The sequence below is a fragment of the Puma concolor genome, chromosome B3 (genome assembly GCF_028749965.1).
Source record: "Puma concolor isolate L17-30 chromosome B3, mPumCon1.1.hap2, whole genome shotgun sequence".
NCBI classification, from domain to species: Eukaryota; Metazoa; Chordata; class Mammalia; order Carnivora; family Felidae; genus Puma; species Puma concolor.
The window spans coordinates 6,832,689-6,849,292 of record NC_141672.1 but is presented as its reverse complement, the minus strand read 5'-3'; the positions used below and the strand labels follow the sequence as shown (position 1 = coordinate 6,849,292).

The window sequence follows — 16,604 nt, the reverse complement described above, 5'->3', positions numbered from 1 at the left end:
AAGGACTGACCTGGGGTGGTAGGGCTACTTATGGAACAACGGTGAGAATCAAGTAGAGCCTTTCCTTTGCCCCCACGGGCAAGCCCCAAATGTGGCCTTCTTAGAAGGGCTGAGGGAGGGAACAGGCCACAAGACAGCAGGTGAGCCTTTCATGTCTGTCCCTTGCCCGGTTTTCTGGGTGGGAAAACACACAAAGTCTTGGACACCTGCGTTTTAAAGCCAGCTGGGAAAAGACTCGGAGCCCAGGGCCCACGGGAAAGAAGAGAATTCCTCTCTGGGGATTCTTCTTCCTTGAGCCCCTAGAAAGCAGGGCAGGACTTCTCCTGAATGGCTACCATTTTTGGTGCTGTGGTTCAAATCCCACGTCTTGTCCTCCAGCACTTAGGCAGGGCCTCGGGAGAACGGTGACCTCTTTGGGGTGAAAACGGGACACAGAGGAACGCGCGGCCGGGTTTCTCCTCCCATCTCTGTGGGCACAGCCCCCACAAAGCATGGCTTCACGGTGTGTGTTCATTTTTTTGCAGCGTCCTTGCCAAGATTCCCCGGGCTGCCTAGGTGGGGACCTGGCTCACGGTGGTGCCCAGTGAGGTTGCCGAAATGACTCACGTGGAATGTTCTTTGTGTCTTTCAGAGCAGGAAACATAAGAAGAGCGGACAAGAACCCAGGGGACCTTTGATCCCTTTTCACCCAGAGCCGTGGGCTCAGATACTCACTCACGAGGAGGAGACAGAAGGGAACTGTGTGCCTAACTGGCTGAAACCCGGAAGAATGCCTTCTTCCTTCTCCACCTTGGCTGCTCCAGGCCGGGCACTAGGAAACATCAAGTTAAAAGCTCTTTCCTTCTGAAAGGCCTTGTTTCCTCTTCTGGCCCTGTGAGATTATCCCCAAAGAACATTTCCTCAAGTCCGTTAACATCTGGCACATGGGACGGGAAGGTAATTCTCTTAAGAGTCACAGGTGGTCAGAGATGCTCTCCAGTCCAACAACCTCACCTCACTGATGGGGGACCCGGGGGACCTGCCCGAGGGCACAGAGCCATTTGAGAAGGGCTTCTGTCCCACTCTGACCTCTCAGTGCCACACCCAGTGGCTCTCACTGGGGAGTCGGAAAATGTTAGCTGAATTAAACTAGACCTTTTAGAGTGGGAGAGAGCCAAAGCATAAGAGACTCTCAAAAACTGAGAACAAACTGAGGGTTGATGGGGGTTGGGAGGGAGGGGAAGGTGGGTGATGGGTATTGAGGAGGGCACCTTTTGGGATGAGCACTGGGTGTTGTATGGAAACCAATGTGACAATAAATTTCAAAAAAAAAAAAATGAATTAAACTAGACCCAAGTCTTGCCATTCCCAGACAAGTACCTTTTCTTCTAAACCCCTCGTTCTCAACTGTGGCCGGATAGGAAAATCACCCGGATCACTTTCAAAAACCCTGACGTCTGCATCCCTCCTCCAGAGATTCTGATAGAAGCTGGTGTGGGTGGGGCCCGAGCACTGGGACTGTCAAACCCTCCCAGGTGCTTCCAATGTGCAGTGAGGACTGAGGACCCCTGATCTAAATCACGCGGCTCCAAAAGATAAACAAAGAGAACTGTTGGGTGTCTCGGGCCATTATTTCCTGTCTTCCCAGATGTGGGCACAAGGGTTTGGGTCGAGAGGAAAATGGAGAAAGACCTTCAGTCCCCCCTTGGAAATGAGCTGTCCACCCCCCACCCACCCCTCAAAGACACAGAAGAGGACCAGGCTAGGAGATCAAGTTAAATGTCCAATTTATTTTTATAACTTGGAACCAGAACAAACTTGGTCTTGAACAAGCGTACAAATGAAATGGCAGACACATGCTGAACTCAACATCGTGACATTAAGGGGAAAAAGAGGCCCAAAATCTTGTACAGAGAATTAAAGGAACAATAAATATTTTACTAAGCGATATTGAAATGACCTCCTGTCATCTCAACATTTTATCCATAATAAAAAAAAAAAAGTGCCCGTTTCTTAAACTGAGCACAAATACCAAGCAATAATAAATAGTTCCAAACTTGTAGTAAAAGACAGAACCTCCAAGTAAACAACAGAAGCTCATACAATAAGTAATAGAAAAGGTAATAAAAATATTTTGCCTTGCCAGTACAAATGCAAACAACTTAAATCAATGGAACTTTGCTTTGCAGGGTTTGAGATACAAAGAGCACCAAAATCACGGGTTTGCCTGTGTGCAACCGAACCTTCACTACGTCGCTTCGGACCGGGATGAAAGGCTGGCTTCCTTACTTTCTGACATTTTGCTTTAGAGTAGTTCAGCCTCCCCCTCTCCCCATAAAAGACCCTCTAATGGCAAGTGGCAGGTTCCAATTTGGGGCAACTTTGAACAAAGTTGTGGCAGTATGGAACCCGGCCTGAGGTCGGCTGGGTCACCCAGGCTCGGGGCCCCTCTCACTGCGTCATCTGCTCCAGTGTTGGCTTCTTAAACATGAGAGAGAAGCATAATGCGCTTTTCTCTGCGGTCGACAGAGACACAATCTTTGTGCTTTAGGATGGCTTAGTCCTGGCATTCTGGTGACTTTGTGTAAGCTGGTGAGGGCTGGCTAGCTTTCGCAATGACAGGAGGACCACCTTGGAGGCTCTCAAGTACCTTAACAGGGCATCCGAAGGAAAGGGCAGCCCCTGGGTCTTCAGGTCGGGTCGGGCAGGTAGGAAACTGACATCTCAGCTTTCTCTCCCCTCCTCCCCATTTCTGTTCACTTTGCAAAGGTAGGTGGCAAGGAGGGAGGGGCGTACTGAACGGAAAAGCTCCCAGAAGAAAGATTTCTGCATTTGGTAAAGAAATTGCCCAAAAAGATGCTTGGTTATACTTTCACAACCTGAAATAATGGTTTTTACAGTTCCTGAAATAAAAAAATGGCTTCCTGATATAGGTATTTTTTTTTTAAATGTATTATTCCCTCATCCAAAAAACCACCACTTTATTTCATCTTAAAGCTACTTGGCTTTACAAAAAAAAAAAAAAAAGAAAGAAAGAAAGAAAGAAAGAAGAAAGAAAGAAAGGGAGAGAAAGAAAGAGAGAGAGAAGGAAAGGAAGAGAAAAGGAAGGAAGAAGAAAAAAAAAGAGGACGAAGAAAAAGGGGGGTACAGGGAGGGAGAAAGAGAAGAAATTAAATAAAGACGAAGAAGACAAACAACGGGCTGATAGAGAGGGATGGAGAGGAAACGCAGAGGAAGGAGAGAGAGATATGGAAAGGCACCGAATTCATCCCAGGCCCTCGGCACTCGGCAACTGACGGAATGTAGGTTTCAGCGAGAAAAGCAGCAGAGCAGGTAAGAAAGACAACAGGCCAACACTCTCCGCGGCACGAAAGGCCCTGGTTGTGACGGGGACTCCTTCCTGAAATCCAGTGTGTGCTGCTCTCAACAGCAGCTCACGTCACCTGTGCCTAGCTGATTCACCAGCTCTTGTTGTTACGTCTTCCGTTTGTCTGTTTCAGGTTTTCCCAAGGACTAAAGAAAGCTCGGTTTGCATTTCTTTCTGCTCTTACGGGCGGGAGATGTGGTGGTGACCGCCACGATGGACGGTAGAGAAGATGCTCTCGCTCTCTCCTCGGACCCCTGACATCTTACAGATGGCCTCTCAGAGAACAAGAGGACCCTGCGAGATGTCACCAACATCTTTACGAAAACCGATTTTCCCACTCAACGCGAATAAAGGATTTCCCATCCGGTCTGCTGTGGCCACACCAGGGAGCCTTGATGCAAGGTTCGGGGCGTTCGGGGAGAAGCCCTGCTCCAACAGTCCTTTGTATAGGCCAATTCCGACAAAAATATATACAACTAAAAGGATCTGTGAACCAAAGCATTTAACGACTTCCTTTTGTTTCTTTTCCTCAAAGGTTGTCAAACAACCCTCTTTCTCCTGTACAATAGGACTTAACATACAAATTTTTTTTTGCAACATTTTATCCTGCCAAATTAAAAAAATATATTATGGCAGCCTGTTTGTTTTTGTTTTTTTTTTCTTTTTATTTCCAAATTCACTAACAAAAAGGTACATTAAATCCCTTTAAAAGGACAAGCTTACAGTTAAAAAATTACAAGCTCCAGTAAAAATACAGCAAGTGCCTACATCATATGAACCAACCAATATATCCATTCCAGAGGGGGCGGGAAGAGAAAAATAAGGTCAAGGTCAGAAATGTGATTTTTTTTTTCTCTGCAAAGCAATAACAATATTAAGCACTTTTTTTCTACATACTTTTTCTACATGGTGTAGCAATCCCCTTTTAATCCCCAAATACAAGTTTCTATACATTTTTTTTTGAAATAAAAATTCAACACCCAAGGCAGAAAAGAATTTACTAAAACTCCGACTTTACAGTTACTGTGACAAGAACAAATTTATAGACCCACCATTTAAGTTTTACTGCAACATTTTCAAGGAAAAGAAAAGGGTTTTTTTTTTTTTCTTGTTTTGTAAAATGCCCAGGCATTCTCAATTATTACAAATACTGGTCCACTTTTACAGTAATCAAGAAATTTTAATATATATAATATATACTAAAACCCCGTCACCAAAAGAAAACAATATACACGCAGCCACTGTGGCATTTTTTTTATAACCTATTAAGCAAACTTTGAAAAAAAAAAAAATGATCGCTCCAACACACATACACACGATTTTTTTTTTACCCTTGTATGTATCCAATACTGTAAACGTATTTTTAAGACAGAGTGCACTAAATTTAACTTTAGAAAAAAAATTAGCCATTGTTCCTGAATTGTTTTTGTTTGTTTTGTTTTTCATTCAACGATATCAGCGTGTAACTTCTGTCACTTGAGTTTTAATTCAGCAGTAAATCACCTCCACGCCAAATCTAAGCAGCGTTGTCCCAAAAACAAAAGGGGTTGAGGATAATTCAGCTAAGGATGTCCACGGTTGTGCTGGGTTTATTTCTTCATTTGATTGGGTCCTTATGGCATTTTCACGTCCTCTATCTTCAGCCAGGATTTTTAAAATTTAATCTAATTAAAGGTAAAGGTGGCTTTGTTTGTATCTAAAGAATGTACTTTTCTTGTTTTACTCTTAAAAAGTCTTTTCGTTTCCAAAAAAAAAAAAAAAAAAAGGTTTGCATTTGTCTCAAGAGACTCAAATAGGAAGATCAGTTTTCAAGGCACTCACGTCAAATTGAATGGCAGTAGAAAAACTGTCCAATAAATTATTTTATTTTGTTCTTTATAGTGCCAGTATTGTGAATGCCATGCTTAGCAACACTGACACTCGATCTCAGCCGTCCCTTACAGTTTAACCCACCTCTGGGCCAGAGAGAAGAATATGCTGCAATTTCTTGTTTAGAAGCCATTTAATTTAAATGCAAACAAAAGCTTTAAAGTGCGGGTCAACAGAATTCCAATGTCTAATCTTAACAGTCCAATGTTTAGTACCTTCCAACCTAATGGGATAGAAAAAAAAAAAAAATTGGAAAGTAGCGCTGGGCACCTTCGGATGGAACTCTTTCCCTGCTTTTCCAGTAAAAGGGAACAGAAATTTGCAAGATTTTCCCCCCTGTCCGTACAATGTCATCAGTGTGCATTAAATGAGAGAATACTAACTTCTCTCAATTCACCTCGGCAGGGCACTTGTCTGCTTGAGACACGGTCAATTATCACTTGTAGCAACATAGGACTTGGGACTTTTTGTAGTGGGGGTGATAGAGACAGAGAGAGAGAGAGAGAGAGAGAGAGAGAGAGAGAGAGAGAGAAGCCATCAAGCCAGAAGAAGCCTGAAAGAATAAGGTGGCTTTCTTCCTGTGTCACTGCAGATCACCGTCTACCCAAAAAAAGGTACCCTCTGCCCATTTTATGTAGCCTAATCTACAGCAAAGAGCCAAGACGGCACCCCAGGACACACCCACACCCCAAAAAAAGGACAGTTATCTGCTGATGCCACACCACTGTAGAATGCTCTCAGGCCATCCCCCTCTCCCCCCCCCCCCCCCGCAGCTCTCAAAAACTGGCATTTCTCCGGCAGTGTGGAATTTTCGGGGTGGGGGCCCCCACCACTAAAACGTTTCCTTGTATAATGTAAAGGTTGCAGAAAAGGCCTCTGTTACTCAGGACATCATCAGTGCTACATCTCCATTCCAACTCTGAAGCAAAGTGCTACGACTTTAAAGATTGTTATCCGCTGTACATCCACCCCCCCCAAAAAAACCCAAAAAAACAAAAAACAAAAACAAAAAACAAAAAACAAAAAAAAATGCATGCCACTTTTTATTTCAGGACCAAAGAAGGAATTAAAAAAAGTAAACTTTAAAAGTCATTTAAGTGTTGGCTTCTTCACAAGAAATTACACATGCTTAGCTTAAATTTCAAAAAAGCAGCGCCCTCCCCCCCAAATTATAATTTAAAAGATAAGCTTCCCTTCTACACTGCTCGGGAGTCATTGCTCAGGCTACTACTGGGTTTAAAAAAACAAACGAACAAACAAAAAAAAAAAACAAAAACAAAACAAAAAAAAAAAACAACAACGAAGGGATGGATACCCAACAAAATCTCTTAAAAGAATTTAAACACAAAGAATAATAATAAAAAGTACCTGCACATGCCAAAAAAATTACAAAACCCAATAAATACAGAAATTATTGCACAGTTAAAAGGCTCCACAATTTTTACTGCCTCCATCAACCCTCGGGTTTCCGTAGGACTTCGTAGACACAGGTTAGGTTGGAGCGCCGCCTCCCCCGGGGCCCCCGGGGACGCGCGGGGGTGGAGGGTGGGGGCCCGGGGCGGGGTGGGGGGGGTGCCGAAGTGGCGCAGACGCGGAGGCAAGTGTCAAGGTCAGCATTCTCGCGATTGGCAACGGTTCCACTGTACAGGTGCGGGGCGCCGGGGCCCCGCGCGCTTAGCTCCTCTCGGCCTGCTCGATTTTGACGTCGTTAGTCAGCAAGTGCTCCCCGTGCCACTTTTTCATGTGTTTCTCCAGGGTGCTGTAGACGCTGAAGGGCATCTGGCAGATGTCGCAGCGGTACACCTCCTTGCCGATCTGCCCGTGCGTCTTCATGTGGCGCGTGAGCTTGCTGCTCTGCGCGCACGCGTAGTTGCACAGCTCGCACTTGTAAGGCCGCTCGCCGGTGTGGCTCCGCCGGTGCACCGTCAGGTTGCTGCAGTTCTTGAACACCTTGCCGCAGTACTCGCACGTGTCGCTGCGGCGGCCCTCCTTGGAGCTCGGCCGCCCGGGGCCCGGGCCGCCCAGGTGCGGCGTGCTGCCGCCGCTGGCCGTGCCGCTGCGGCCCGACAGCCCGCCGTCCAGCAGGTCCCCGGGCGGCGTGGAGAAGCGCAGGCTGCCGTTCTCGGACGAGTGCTCGGACGACGTGGCGAAGGGCGACTGGCGCGCGTCCGTGAAGCCCAGGAAGGGGTCCTTCATGAAGTGCCGCGACGCCGCGTAGCCCACGAGCCACTGCGAGTACACGTTCTCGGACGGGATGAGCGTGGCGGGCGGCAGCTCCAGGTCCTTCTCCACCTTGATGCGCTTGGCGGCGCTGTTGAGCCCGGGGCTGGGCAGCGGCGCCGGCTTGCGCGGGAACAGGCCCGGGAAGGGCTCGGCGCCCGGCGCGAAGCCGCCGCCGCGCCCGTTGACCGCGCCGCCCGGGCCCGCGTCGCCGCAGCCGCCCGCGTCGTCGTCGTCGCCCGCGTCGCCGCCGCCCGGCGCGCGCTTCAGGAAGGCGCCGCGCTTGGGCTTGTCGGCCAGCAGCTCGCCGTACTGCGGCAGCGCGCCCAGCCCCACGTTCTCCATGACCTTGCCCAGCACCAGCGCCTTCTCGTCGGCCAGCGCCTTGGCCGCGCCGCCCACGCCGCCCGCGCCCGCCACCCCGGCCACCCCGCCGCCGCCGTTCTCGCGGTTGCGGCTCAGCTCCGAGTCCATGCTGAAGCTCGACTCCGGCCGGCTCTCGTTCTCCAGCAGCAGCTCCTCCTCCTCCTCCTCCTCCTCCTCGTCCTCCTCCTCGGGCTCGTGGCCCAGCGACGGGTCGCTCTCGTGGTGGCGGAAGTCGCCGTCGGCCGCCTTGAGGCCCTCGCCGGCCAGCTCGCTGGTGCCGGGCTCCGGGGAGCTGGCGGCCGAGAGGCCGTCGTCGGAGCGGCCGGCCAGCGAGCCGGCCTTGTGCATGTGCGTCTTCATGTGGCGCTTGAGCTTGCTCGCCTGCGAGCACGCGTGGTCGCACAGCTGGCACTTGTAGGGCTTCTCGCCCGTGTGGCTGCGCCGGTGCACGATGAGATTGCTCTGGAACTTGAACGTCTTGCCGCAGAACTCGCACGACTTGCTCTTGGCCGGCGGCTGCGGCGGCGGCGTGCCCCCGGGCGGCATGGGCGGCAGCGGCGGCGTGCTCAGGAACGGGGACTTGGGGCTGGGCTGGAAGGGGTTCAGGAGCCGGTGCATAGGGTTGCCGCGGCCCGGCGACACGGGCGGCGGCGTGGAGCTGTTGCCCGCCAGCTCGCGGAGCCGCCGCGAGAAGTCCATGGCGGGCGAGTCGATGGCCATGGGGTTGAGGCGCATGACTCGGTCAAAGGCACTGGGGTGCTGGGCGACGAGCCCCATCTCCTCGGCACTGAGGCGGTGCGGGTCCAGGTGGTGGCGCGGCGGCGGGCTGAAGAGCGGCGGCGTGCCGGGCAGGCGGCCCTCGCCGAAGCCCGGGTGCTCCCGCAGGATGGGGCCCGTCATGCGCAGCAGGTTGAAGGGGTTGCTGTCGCCCAGGAAATTCATGAGCGGGGACTGGGCCACGGCCTCGGGCCCGAGCGGCGGCGGGATGGTGAGCCGCGGCGTGAGCGAGCTGCTGGCCGGCCCGGGCTCCAGGTAGATGCGGAAGCCGTGCGTGTTCTGCGCGTGCTGCAGCAGGAACCACGCGCTGTTGAAGGGCTGCTTGCATGTTGTGCAAATGTAGCTGGAAGGCTCATCTTTACCTGGGGAGACACACGGACAGAAAGGCAGAGAGAGCGTGAGAAGCGGACGGGGCGCGCGCGCCGCGGGGCCACGGACCTGAAGGCGCGCGGTGGGGATGTAGGGGGGGGGGGGTGGGGCAGTGGGGGGAGGAGCGCGAAGCGAGTCCCGGATCCGCGCGGCTCTGGAGGGCGGCCTCGGGGCCCCTTCGGGGCAGGCCGAGGCCGGCGACGTGTTGGGACGCTCCGGCCAAGGCTCCACGGGGCTGGAAGGCTGAGGCAAGCTGGCTCTGTGGGCAGGTTGCCCCCGCGGAGCCCAGATCGGCCACACGACCTCAGCAAGCAACCCCAAATTCCTAGACTTCTGCTTGCTTTCCCTAAAGAAGAGGCGCTCTTGTCCCCATTGCCTCAGAAGCCAAATGAGGCCGCGTTGGTGAGAATGACCGATGTCAATGAGAAAACAGCAGGGACACCACAACCGTGAGGGACCAGGGTTTTATCCACCAAGGCCACTGGTGACATTTGGATCTCGATGACTGTGTTGGGGGGAGGGGGTCCTGTGCCTTGTAGAATGTTCAGCAGCATCCCTGGCCCCCACCCCCTACAAGCCAGTCACACTCCCTCCCCCAGTTATGAGGATCACAGAACTCTCCAGGCGTCGTTACCAAGTGTCCCCTGGTGGGGGCAAAACCGCAGCTCAATGCCCCCCCCCCTTTAGAACCACTGGTTAGTCAACACTTGATCCAAGGAGGTTCTAAAACACACAAGTCACACTCAATTGCCTGGCAGACATTGTTTTGAAGTGACATGGCTGATCCCTCTGCATCGTTTGGGATTTTTGCTATAGGACCTTCTAGGGTTTCACACACCACACTACATGCAGAAAGCACCATCAAATTTAAACGTGGATATGAAGGAACAGAAGGAATTCAGCATAAGAAGATTGCTGCTGTGTGGCAGCTGCCCCCCCCCATTCCTCCTATGGCCTCACATGGAGGCCCCCCCATTCCTCCCATGGCCCTAACCACGGAAGCCGGCCTCCACCAGCCGCTGGGAGGGGGCTGGATAGGGGGCCACTGGCCTCCATGAAGTCCTTTGCCAGAATGCTAACCGCACGGGGGAATGTCAAATCTGACGGGGTGGTCAGGATGAATGGTGGCAAGTGTGGATTTGTTACATACTGGCTCCCGTGGCGTCGGAAGCAAATCGTAGTGGACACTTGTGGGCACTGAGCCAAAAACGTTACTGTCTTTGTCCATCATCGGGGCTGTCACAAAATGGAGGCTGAATGTTTCAGCCAGAACCTGTCTCGTGGCCTCCCTCCTCACCCTGCGGGCCAAACTCGCTGCCTTTTCCGTCTGAACCTCTGCTCGGGCTTCCTATAAAGGCGCAGGTGCGGGCGGGCCCTGCTTTCTACCCCGAGATTCGCTCGCTGGCCGGGAGGGAAAAGAGAACAAGACATCACAGCCGCGATCTTGAAAAACCCCTTTTAAGAGCTTTCCTGTAGCTGGAAGGTCTTAACGCTGAGAAGGCATGGTAGCCGCAGACTCCCCGGAGAAGCCAAAGGTGCAGATGGATTTCCACGCCCCAAGTCAGGAAGATGACGTGAGAACACAGTGCAGTGCAGAGTGGAGAAGACCCCTCCATCTCGACCTTTCCCCCAAAGACTTGAGGACTTCTGAAATCCCATGCAGAGATTTGTTTTTATTTTGACTTGTTCGAATTATGTTTCCAGAGGACTTCATGCTTAGCTGTAAAAACCAAGCGACTCAAAGACCCAACGGCCTGAGTCCTACGCAGGGTAGGCCGGACCGCTTCGGGGGGCAGCGTGCGCACATCCCATGGTGCCGGGTGGAGATCCTCCCAGACCACACAACCAACTGGGCCAGATCACCCCCCACCGGCAACCAAGACGTGTGTTTCAGGTTTGGTGTCCTCCAGGAATCATCAGTCCACTCTCGTCTCCTAGTCTGTATATACATGTGTGGTGGCAAGGACACCAGCGGGCAGGGGGAAGGACGGAGAAGAAAAAAAAGAATTCTGAGCTTCAACTTCACTTCACTTTTAAAACCAGCTCAAGTAGATCCACTGAGGCAATTCTCTTCCTCCGGTGTGTCCAGTACGTCTGGGTAATTCAGTTCCCTGTGTTGGGAGTCCCTGAGGAGACTTTTGCCCACCTGGAAAATGCCCAAGGCCCTGGGCCGCCATGTTTCTCCCGGGAGGCCGTTCAGCAGGACAGGCCCTGGGCCTTCCCTTCCAGCACACATCCCTCAGCTGGCAAAGAAGACGCCATCTCCCGTCCTAGCTTATTAGTTAATGTACTTGGGAGAACAGAACCCTTCGCCTCACACTGCCTCACAAGAGAGCTGGCCAGAAGCCATAATATTTAGAGTCCCGCTCAAATCCTTTTCTAGAGCAAGGCAGAATAAATACGTAATAAATAACAAGAAGATAAATAAAATGTCCCTTTCTGACACGGGAGCTAATAACGCAAATGAAGTGCCACATCCCACAAGGTCATAGATCTTCAAATTAAAGAGCGTTTCTGTACCCTTCACCTTGGCTTCGGAATCTCTAATTAATCGATTTATGGCACACAGCTGTTCTTCATGTTTTTAAGTGGGGCCACCTCCTTCCGCCTCCCCCCCCCCCCCCCCCCCCGCCATCTCTTTGTTCATCATCTTCGTTCCTTGGGCTTCAACTCCAGAGCACTTCCTGTTTCTTGTTCTGATGGCCACACGTTTTCTAAAAGTTCCACCGCCGGTGCGGGATGGGGATGTCAGAAAAAAACGCAGAACTCCCTGGCAGGCCAGGAATAAAGACTGCTCTTCAGCCGAAATGGCCGATGAAAACATTTTTGTAACTCAAAATGGCAGCTGCTGGGAAGCATGTAGCTACATGTTCTAAAGAGCTCAGATGTTTCCACTTCTGAAAAGTAAAGAAAAGGTAAAAAAAAAAAAAAGATGCCCCCTAAAATTCTGGAGCGGCTGAAAGAGGGGGTCACCTGTCCGTAAACCACCGTCAGGTGGGGAAGAGCTAGGCGTCTGTCACATCGGATCCCAGGGCCACTCCTCACGCCGGAGGAAGCCCTTTCTTTTCCCGCTCCCCTGAATGAACCGCTGTGGTTCGGTTCCCAGACTTTCCTCCTCGCGGAGGCAAGACTGCCAGGGACGGCCTTCCCGGGACCTGACAGCTTCTGACTTTTCTAAAAATCTCACAGCCCTCAGAGGCCCTCCCTAGACGAGTCCCTTTCCACTCTCCCCAACCTTTTTTTTTTTTTTTTTTTTTTTTAATAAAACGTTCATTTCCACATTACCAGTTCACGGTTCTCTCTTGCCTCGAAGTAGCCTTGAGCACTAGGGGCTGCTCACTTTTCACAAGTGAACAGTGTCAGAAGTCTTTGAAGAGCCACTCGGAACATTTTTCTATTCGAAAACTCGCTAAATATTTTACACTTGCGGCCTACCAGTCACGGACACCTCATTTTTTTAGACGCAAGGGAAGACTTGTCCAAAGGGTCGGCCCCCTCCCCTCCCCTCCCAGGGACCAGAGGTGATGATCCCCTCCCTCCTCAAGCTCAGGGCCACCTGCCCAGAGGTGAGCCGGAGGCTCCATGAGGTGATGACTTTGCCAGCAGCCCAGACATGATCCACTTCCCACCACGCTGCTGCTGGGGCTGCTGAGGTTCCGAGTGACAGGTGGATGCCTAGATTATTCTGAACTGACGTCAGACCCGGCCTAGAGACCTAGAAATGTCAGCTGTACTTGCATCACTAAATCAGGCTTGGCAACTCAGAAGCCAGGGCCCGTGTCTGTCCTTGCTTGCTTGCTTCCTTCCTCAGACATTTTCACTCCTCAGTTGGCACAAACCCAGACTGGAGCTTCTTCGCTTTAACGGCTCTAAAGGCAGTCCTTATGTTTTTCTGAAGTTCGAAACCCTCCCTTCCCACGAGCCTGGACGGCGGCATGGGTTCACACCTCTGCCTTGACATCTCCAGCTCAGTGAAGTCGATCAAATCACAACCTCCTTGAGCCTTGGTTTCCTCATCAGTAGAATGGGAATAATAACGCCTGCCTCCAAAGAGGGCTGGAGGTATCCAATGAGACCCTGTATGTGGACACACGCCGTAAATCGTGCACCACTGTGCAGAAGTTTGTAGGTTTTGGTGTTTAGTGTTCATCCTCGTACCTGGCAGGTGCATCCACGTTTCAACGATGCCTTTCTGTGAAGTCTGGCAGTAATGAAACCTGGGAGGAATTGTAACGCGGCCTGCCTAATGCATTAGAGGTTCCGGGGAAGTGAGAACTTGCAAACGTCGAGGAAACATCATTTTTCATTGTGCCTCTTGGGAACCGACAGGCAACTGGACTCTTGCAGATGAAATGAGAGTCTCCCTCTGCCAGGAGGGGTTTTGTTTTGTTTTGTTTCGTTTTTAATGAGCATTTAAATAATTGTTCCTCCTTGGTATGCCGGTTACTCTAATAACACCAATAAAGGTATCGGGGATGTTCAATAAAAAAACACACCTTGGGGCGCCGGGGTGGCTCAGTCGGTTGAGCGTCCGACTTCTGCTCAGGTCATGATCTCACAGCCTGTGGGTTCGAGCCCCACATCAGGCTCTGTGCTGACAGGTCGGAGCCTGGAGCCTGCTTCGGATTCTGTTGTCTCCCTCTCTCTCTGTCCCTCCCCCACTCTCACTTTGTCTCACTCTGTCTCTCAAAAAAAAATAAATATAAAAAAAAAATTTTTTTTAAAACAACACCTTTAATTGATTAGTCAACGAAAAGGCCATAACTGAGCGTGCTAGTTTAACAGGTCCCTCTAAAGGCCAGCTGATACCACCTGGAAGGGCACTCGGACCTGTGGAAGACGCAGTGGGTCACTGCTGCTCGGAGGCGAGCAGCAAGGGTACCTAAACTCCCAGCTCGAGCGGGGCCATGTTCTCCAAAGCCGGCAGCAAAATTAGAATCCAGACACCCGGCCGCAGAGGTCAGACCTGGGTCTTGGCTTCACACAGCCCTCCACAGTTTGCAAAGTGCTTTACAGCTGGTTTGGCATTTTTGCGTGCATTAGCGCATTTCATCGTTACTCACATGGCCTCCGAGGAAGGCCAGGCGAGGGCTGCATCCTGCCGGAACGTGAGGAAACAGAAGCTCCGAGAAACAGGGAGAGTCCCACAGCCAGCAGGGAGAGGGCCGTGCCCGTCCTCAGGGTTTCAGACCCCAGACTCGGTCCCAGCCGTCTCTCCAGCACACAGTGCCACCGAGGGATGGATGGTTCTTTGTACGCTTGTCAGGGCCTGTTTTACAATGAAAATGCCCAAAAAAGAGGTTCACCTGCCACACTGTGTGTCCCTTCAGGGAAGGGTACCGATCATCTTATGGAACCCACTCGGGGCCACCTCAGGCCTTGACCCTGGAGGGAGACGTTTCACAAAGCAAATAAGCCCATGGCGGGGGGCGGGGGGGGGGGGGGAGGGCAACAGGACCCAGGACCTGGATGCAGGGGCAGGATGCTGGATCTCAGGGTCCTCCTACAGCAGGCCCTTCCCGTCTCTGGACATCAGGGTGCACTTGGGTCACCAGCCAATCACCCAGTCCTCCTCCAGTGTCTGTGACTGCTAACAATACCATCCCCACGGTTCCAAAATGGTAATAATTATCATCACTATTATCCCTCCAATGTGCAGACCCCTTCTTAGTTTAAATACAGTCGGTCTCCCCTTTCGTGATCCCAGAGAGAAAATGTCAGCTGGCCACCCCAGCGGTTTTCGTGGGTTTTGCCATTTGTATTCTTTCTGAGCATGGCCATCTACAAAATCTACAACCACCCCTGCTCGTTCTGAACGTGCTCTGTCAAACCTCAGCCTCTTGGAGCAGGAAGGTACGGCTACGGGCATAATGGCAGCAGTAACTTAACCGCCATTAAATCCTGACACGAGCCTGCCGCAGCTGACTAGAACGGGACCTCAGCCGAGGCTCCAGACAACCCCCAACTAAGGACATGGTGTCCCAGGCACCGTGTCACAGATGAGGACACGGAGGGCTGGAAGAGAGAAGGCGGTCAGCCCCGCGGTGTGCTCTTGAGCTACGTGCTGACTGATAAAAGCCTGGTCAAGGGAGAAAATGTACAGACCTCAGCCCCGGCCCAGGCACTTGGACATGGTAATGGGGAGGCTATGCCTTGGTTACCTGACCTTTCATTCCAGCCCGTGTGCTAACTCAAAAGTGGAGATGTGCTGCTTTGGGCTGGCACTGCGGTAACTCTGTGAAGTCACGCTGATTGGGGAACAGATGCACTTTCTTGGTCCTGGTGGCGGTGATAAAAGCCATACACCATCCTGTACGATCTCCCGGGTGCTCAGCCAGCCTCGGCTGGCTCGGTTAGCGGAGCCCACGCCCTCCACCAGTGCCTGTGGCAGACACGGCTCCATCCCTGCGCTCTCCCTCCAGGCCTCGGAATCCTCTCGACCCTCATCACCACGTAAAGCGTGCCACTGTCTGGGATCTGTGGACCCCGGGCCACAGAAGCCCGGTAAGTGGGGAGCCCGGTGAGACGGGGCTGAATTCAGTAGGCAGCAGTGGGTGTCCGGCTGAGGGCAAAGGCGACGCGGGCTCTTCGTTCATTCACTGCACAGACAGGAGCCGGGCACCCTTTATCCACCAGGGACTCTCCCCAGGCGGCCAGAGCTCACGGAACACCTGATGCCCCCTCTCAGTCATTTGATGAAAAGTAGGAGCACTGCTCCGTAGGCAGCCGTGGTGCTGGAAGAGGGGAGAATATTTGGGCTCGGCTGCGTTTGGGTTCAGAGCCTGCGCTGTGGGGTTCTCGTCTGCACGGCCCCATTTAGTCCTCATGTATGCACGCCAGCTTGCATCCGCCCTTCCCTGTGCCCAGAATACTTGCCTTTGCTTCTCTACCTGCAAAACGTCTTGTGAGAGCCAGCACACCCCCACCCCACCCCCCTGCCGCCAGTATGTTCCCACAGCATCCAGGGAATACTACCTGATACTGATCACTCGTACTATCATAATCTGTCCTTGACCTTGGAGTGTTCAACTTGCCTGCGATCTGCACGTGCCAGTGTTGGACTTGTGCTCTTAGGCAGATGCTCACGGCAACTTTGGAAAGTGGGTTTTAATCCAGACTTGGTGTAAAAAAGAAACTAAGTCTCATCACAGGTGAGTTCGCACGGCTTATGGTTCACAGACCCCAGATTCACACAGGGTCTGAGCCCAGGGCCTGTGCTGTGTCCAGACACGCACCTGGCTGCCCCGTCCATGGAACCACAAAGGCCACTATCACCGGCCCCGGGGAGGAACCCGGAGCAGGCACGCAAACCACTCTACCTGCTGGTGAACACCAACAAGCTGCGGGCTTCACGCAGAAGACAGCACGCGTACCCTGGCTGAGAACGGAGACCTTACACGGGTGGGAAAACTTCACGCAGCCTCGCGGTGTTGGGGGACAGTCCGCCGACCCTGCCAGCGTCCTTGCGGCCCAGGTAAGCTGTGCGCTTCATATGCCTGGAGTTAACTCGGGGCTGGGCGACTGGGCCTCCAGCCTCCCCCACAGCCTCTATCGTTCCCCTAGACAGCTGGTCGTGCACAAAAACACCACTGAATCTTGCTTCCAGCAAAAGAGGCACACCTGGGAAGTTAGTGAACCCAAGGAAATCTAACTGTGC

At 52.3% G+C, this 16,604-nt stretch overlaps 1 protein-coding gene across 4 annotated transcripts in view; it reads right to left on the bottom strand.

The window, feature by feature from the left end:
- Window positions 1–1,749: 1,749 nt before the first annotated feature.
- The window catches only part of BCL11B (BCL11 transcription factor B), a 97,971-nt gene continuing 83,116 nt past the window's right edge, over window positions 1,750–16,604 (bottom strand). For all 4 annotated transcript variants that reach the window (XM_086708845.1, XM_086708846.1, XM_086708844.1 and 1 more), the window contains one exon: window positions 1,750–8,940. In XM_086708845.1, coding sequence (XP_086564971.1) covers window positions 6,890–8,940 — 2,051 coding nt within the window. In that variant the 3' untranslated portion in view covers window positions 1,750–6,889. The remainder of the gene's footprint in view (window positions 8,941–16,604) is intronic.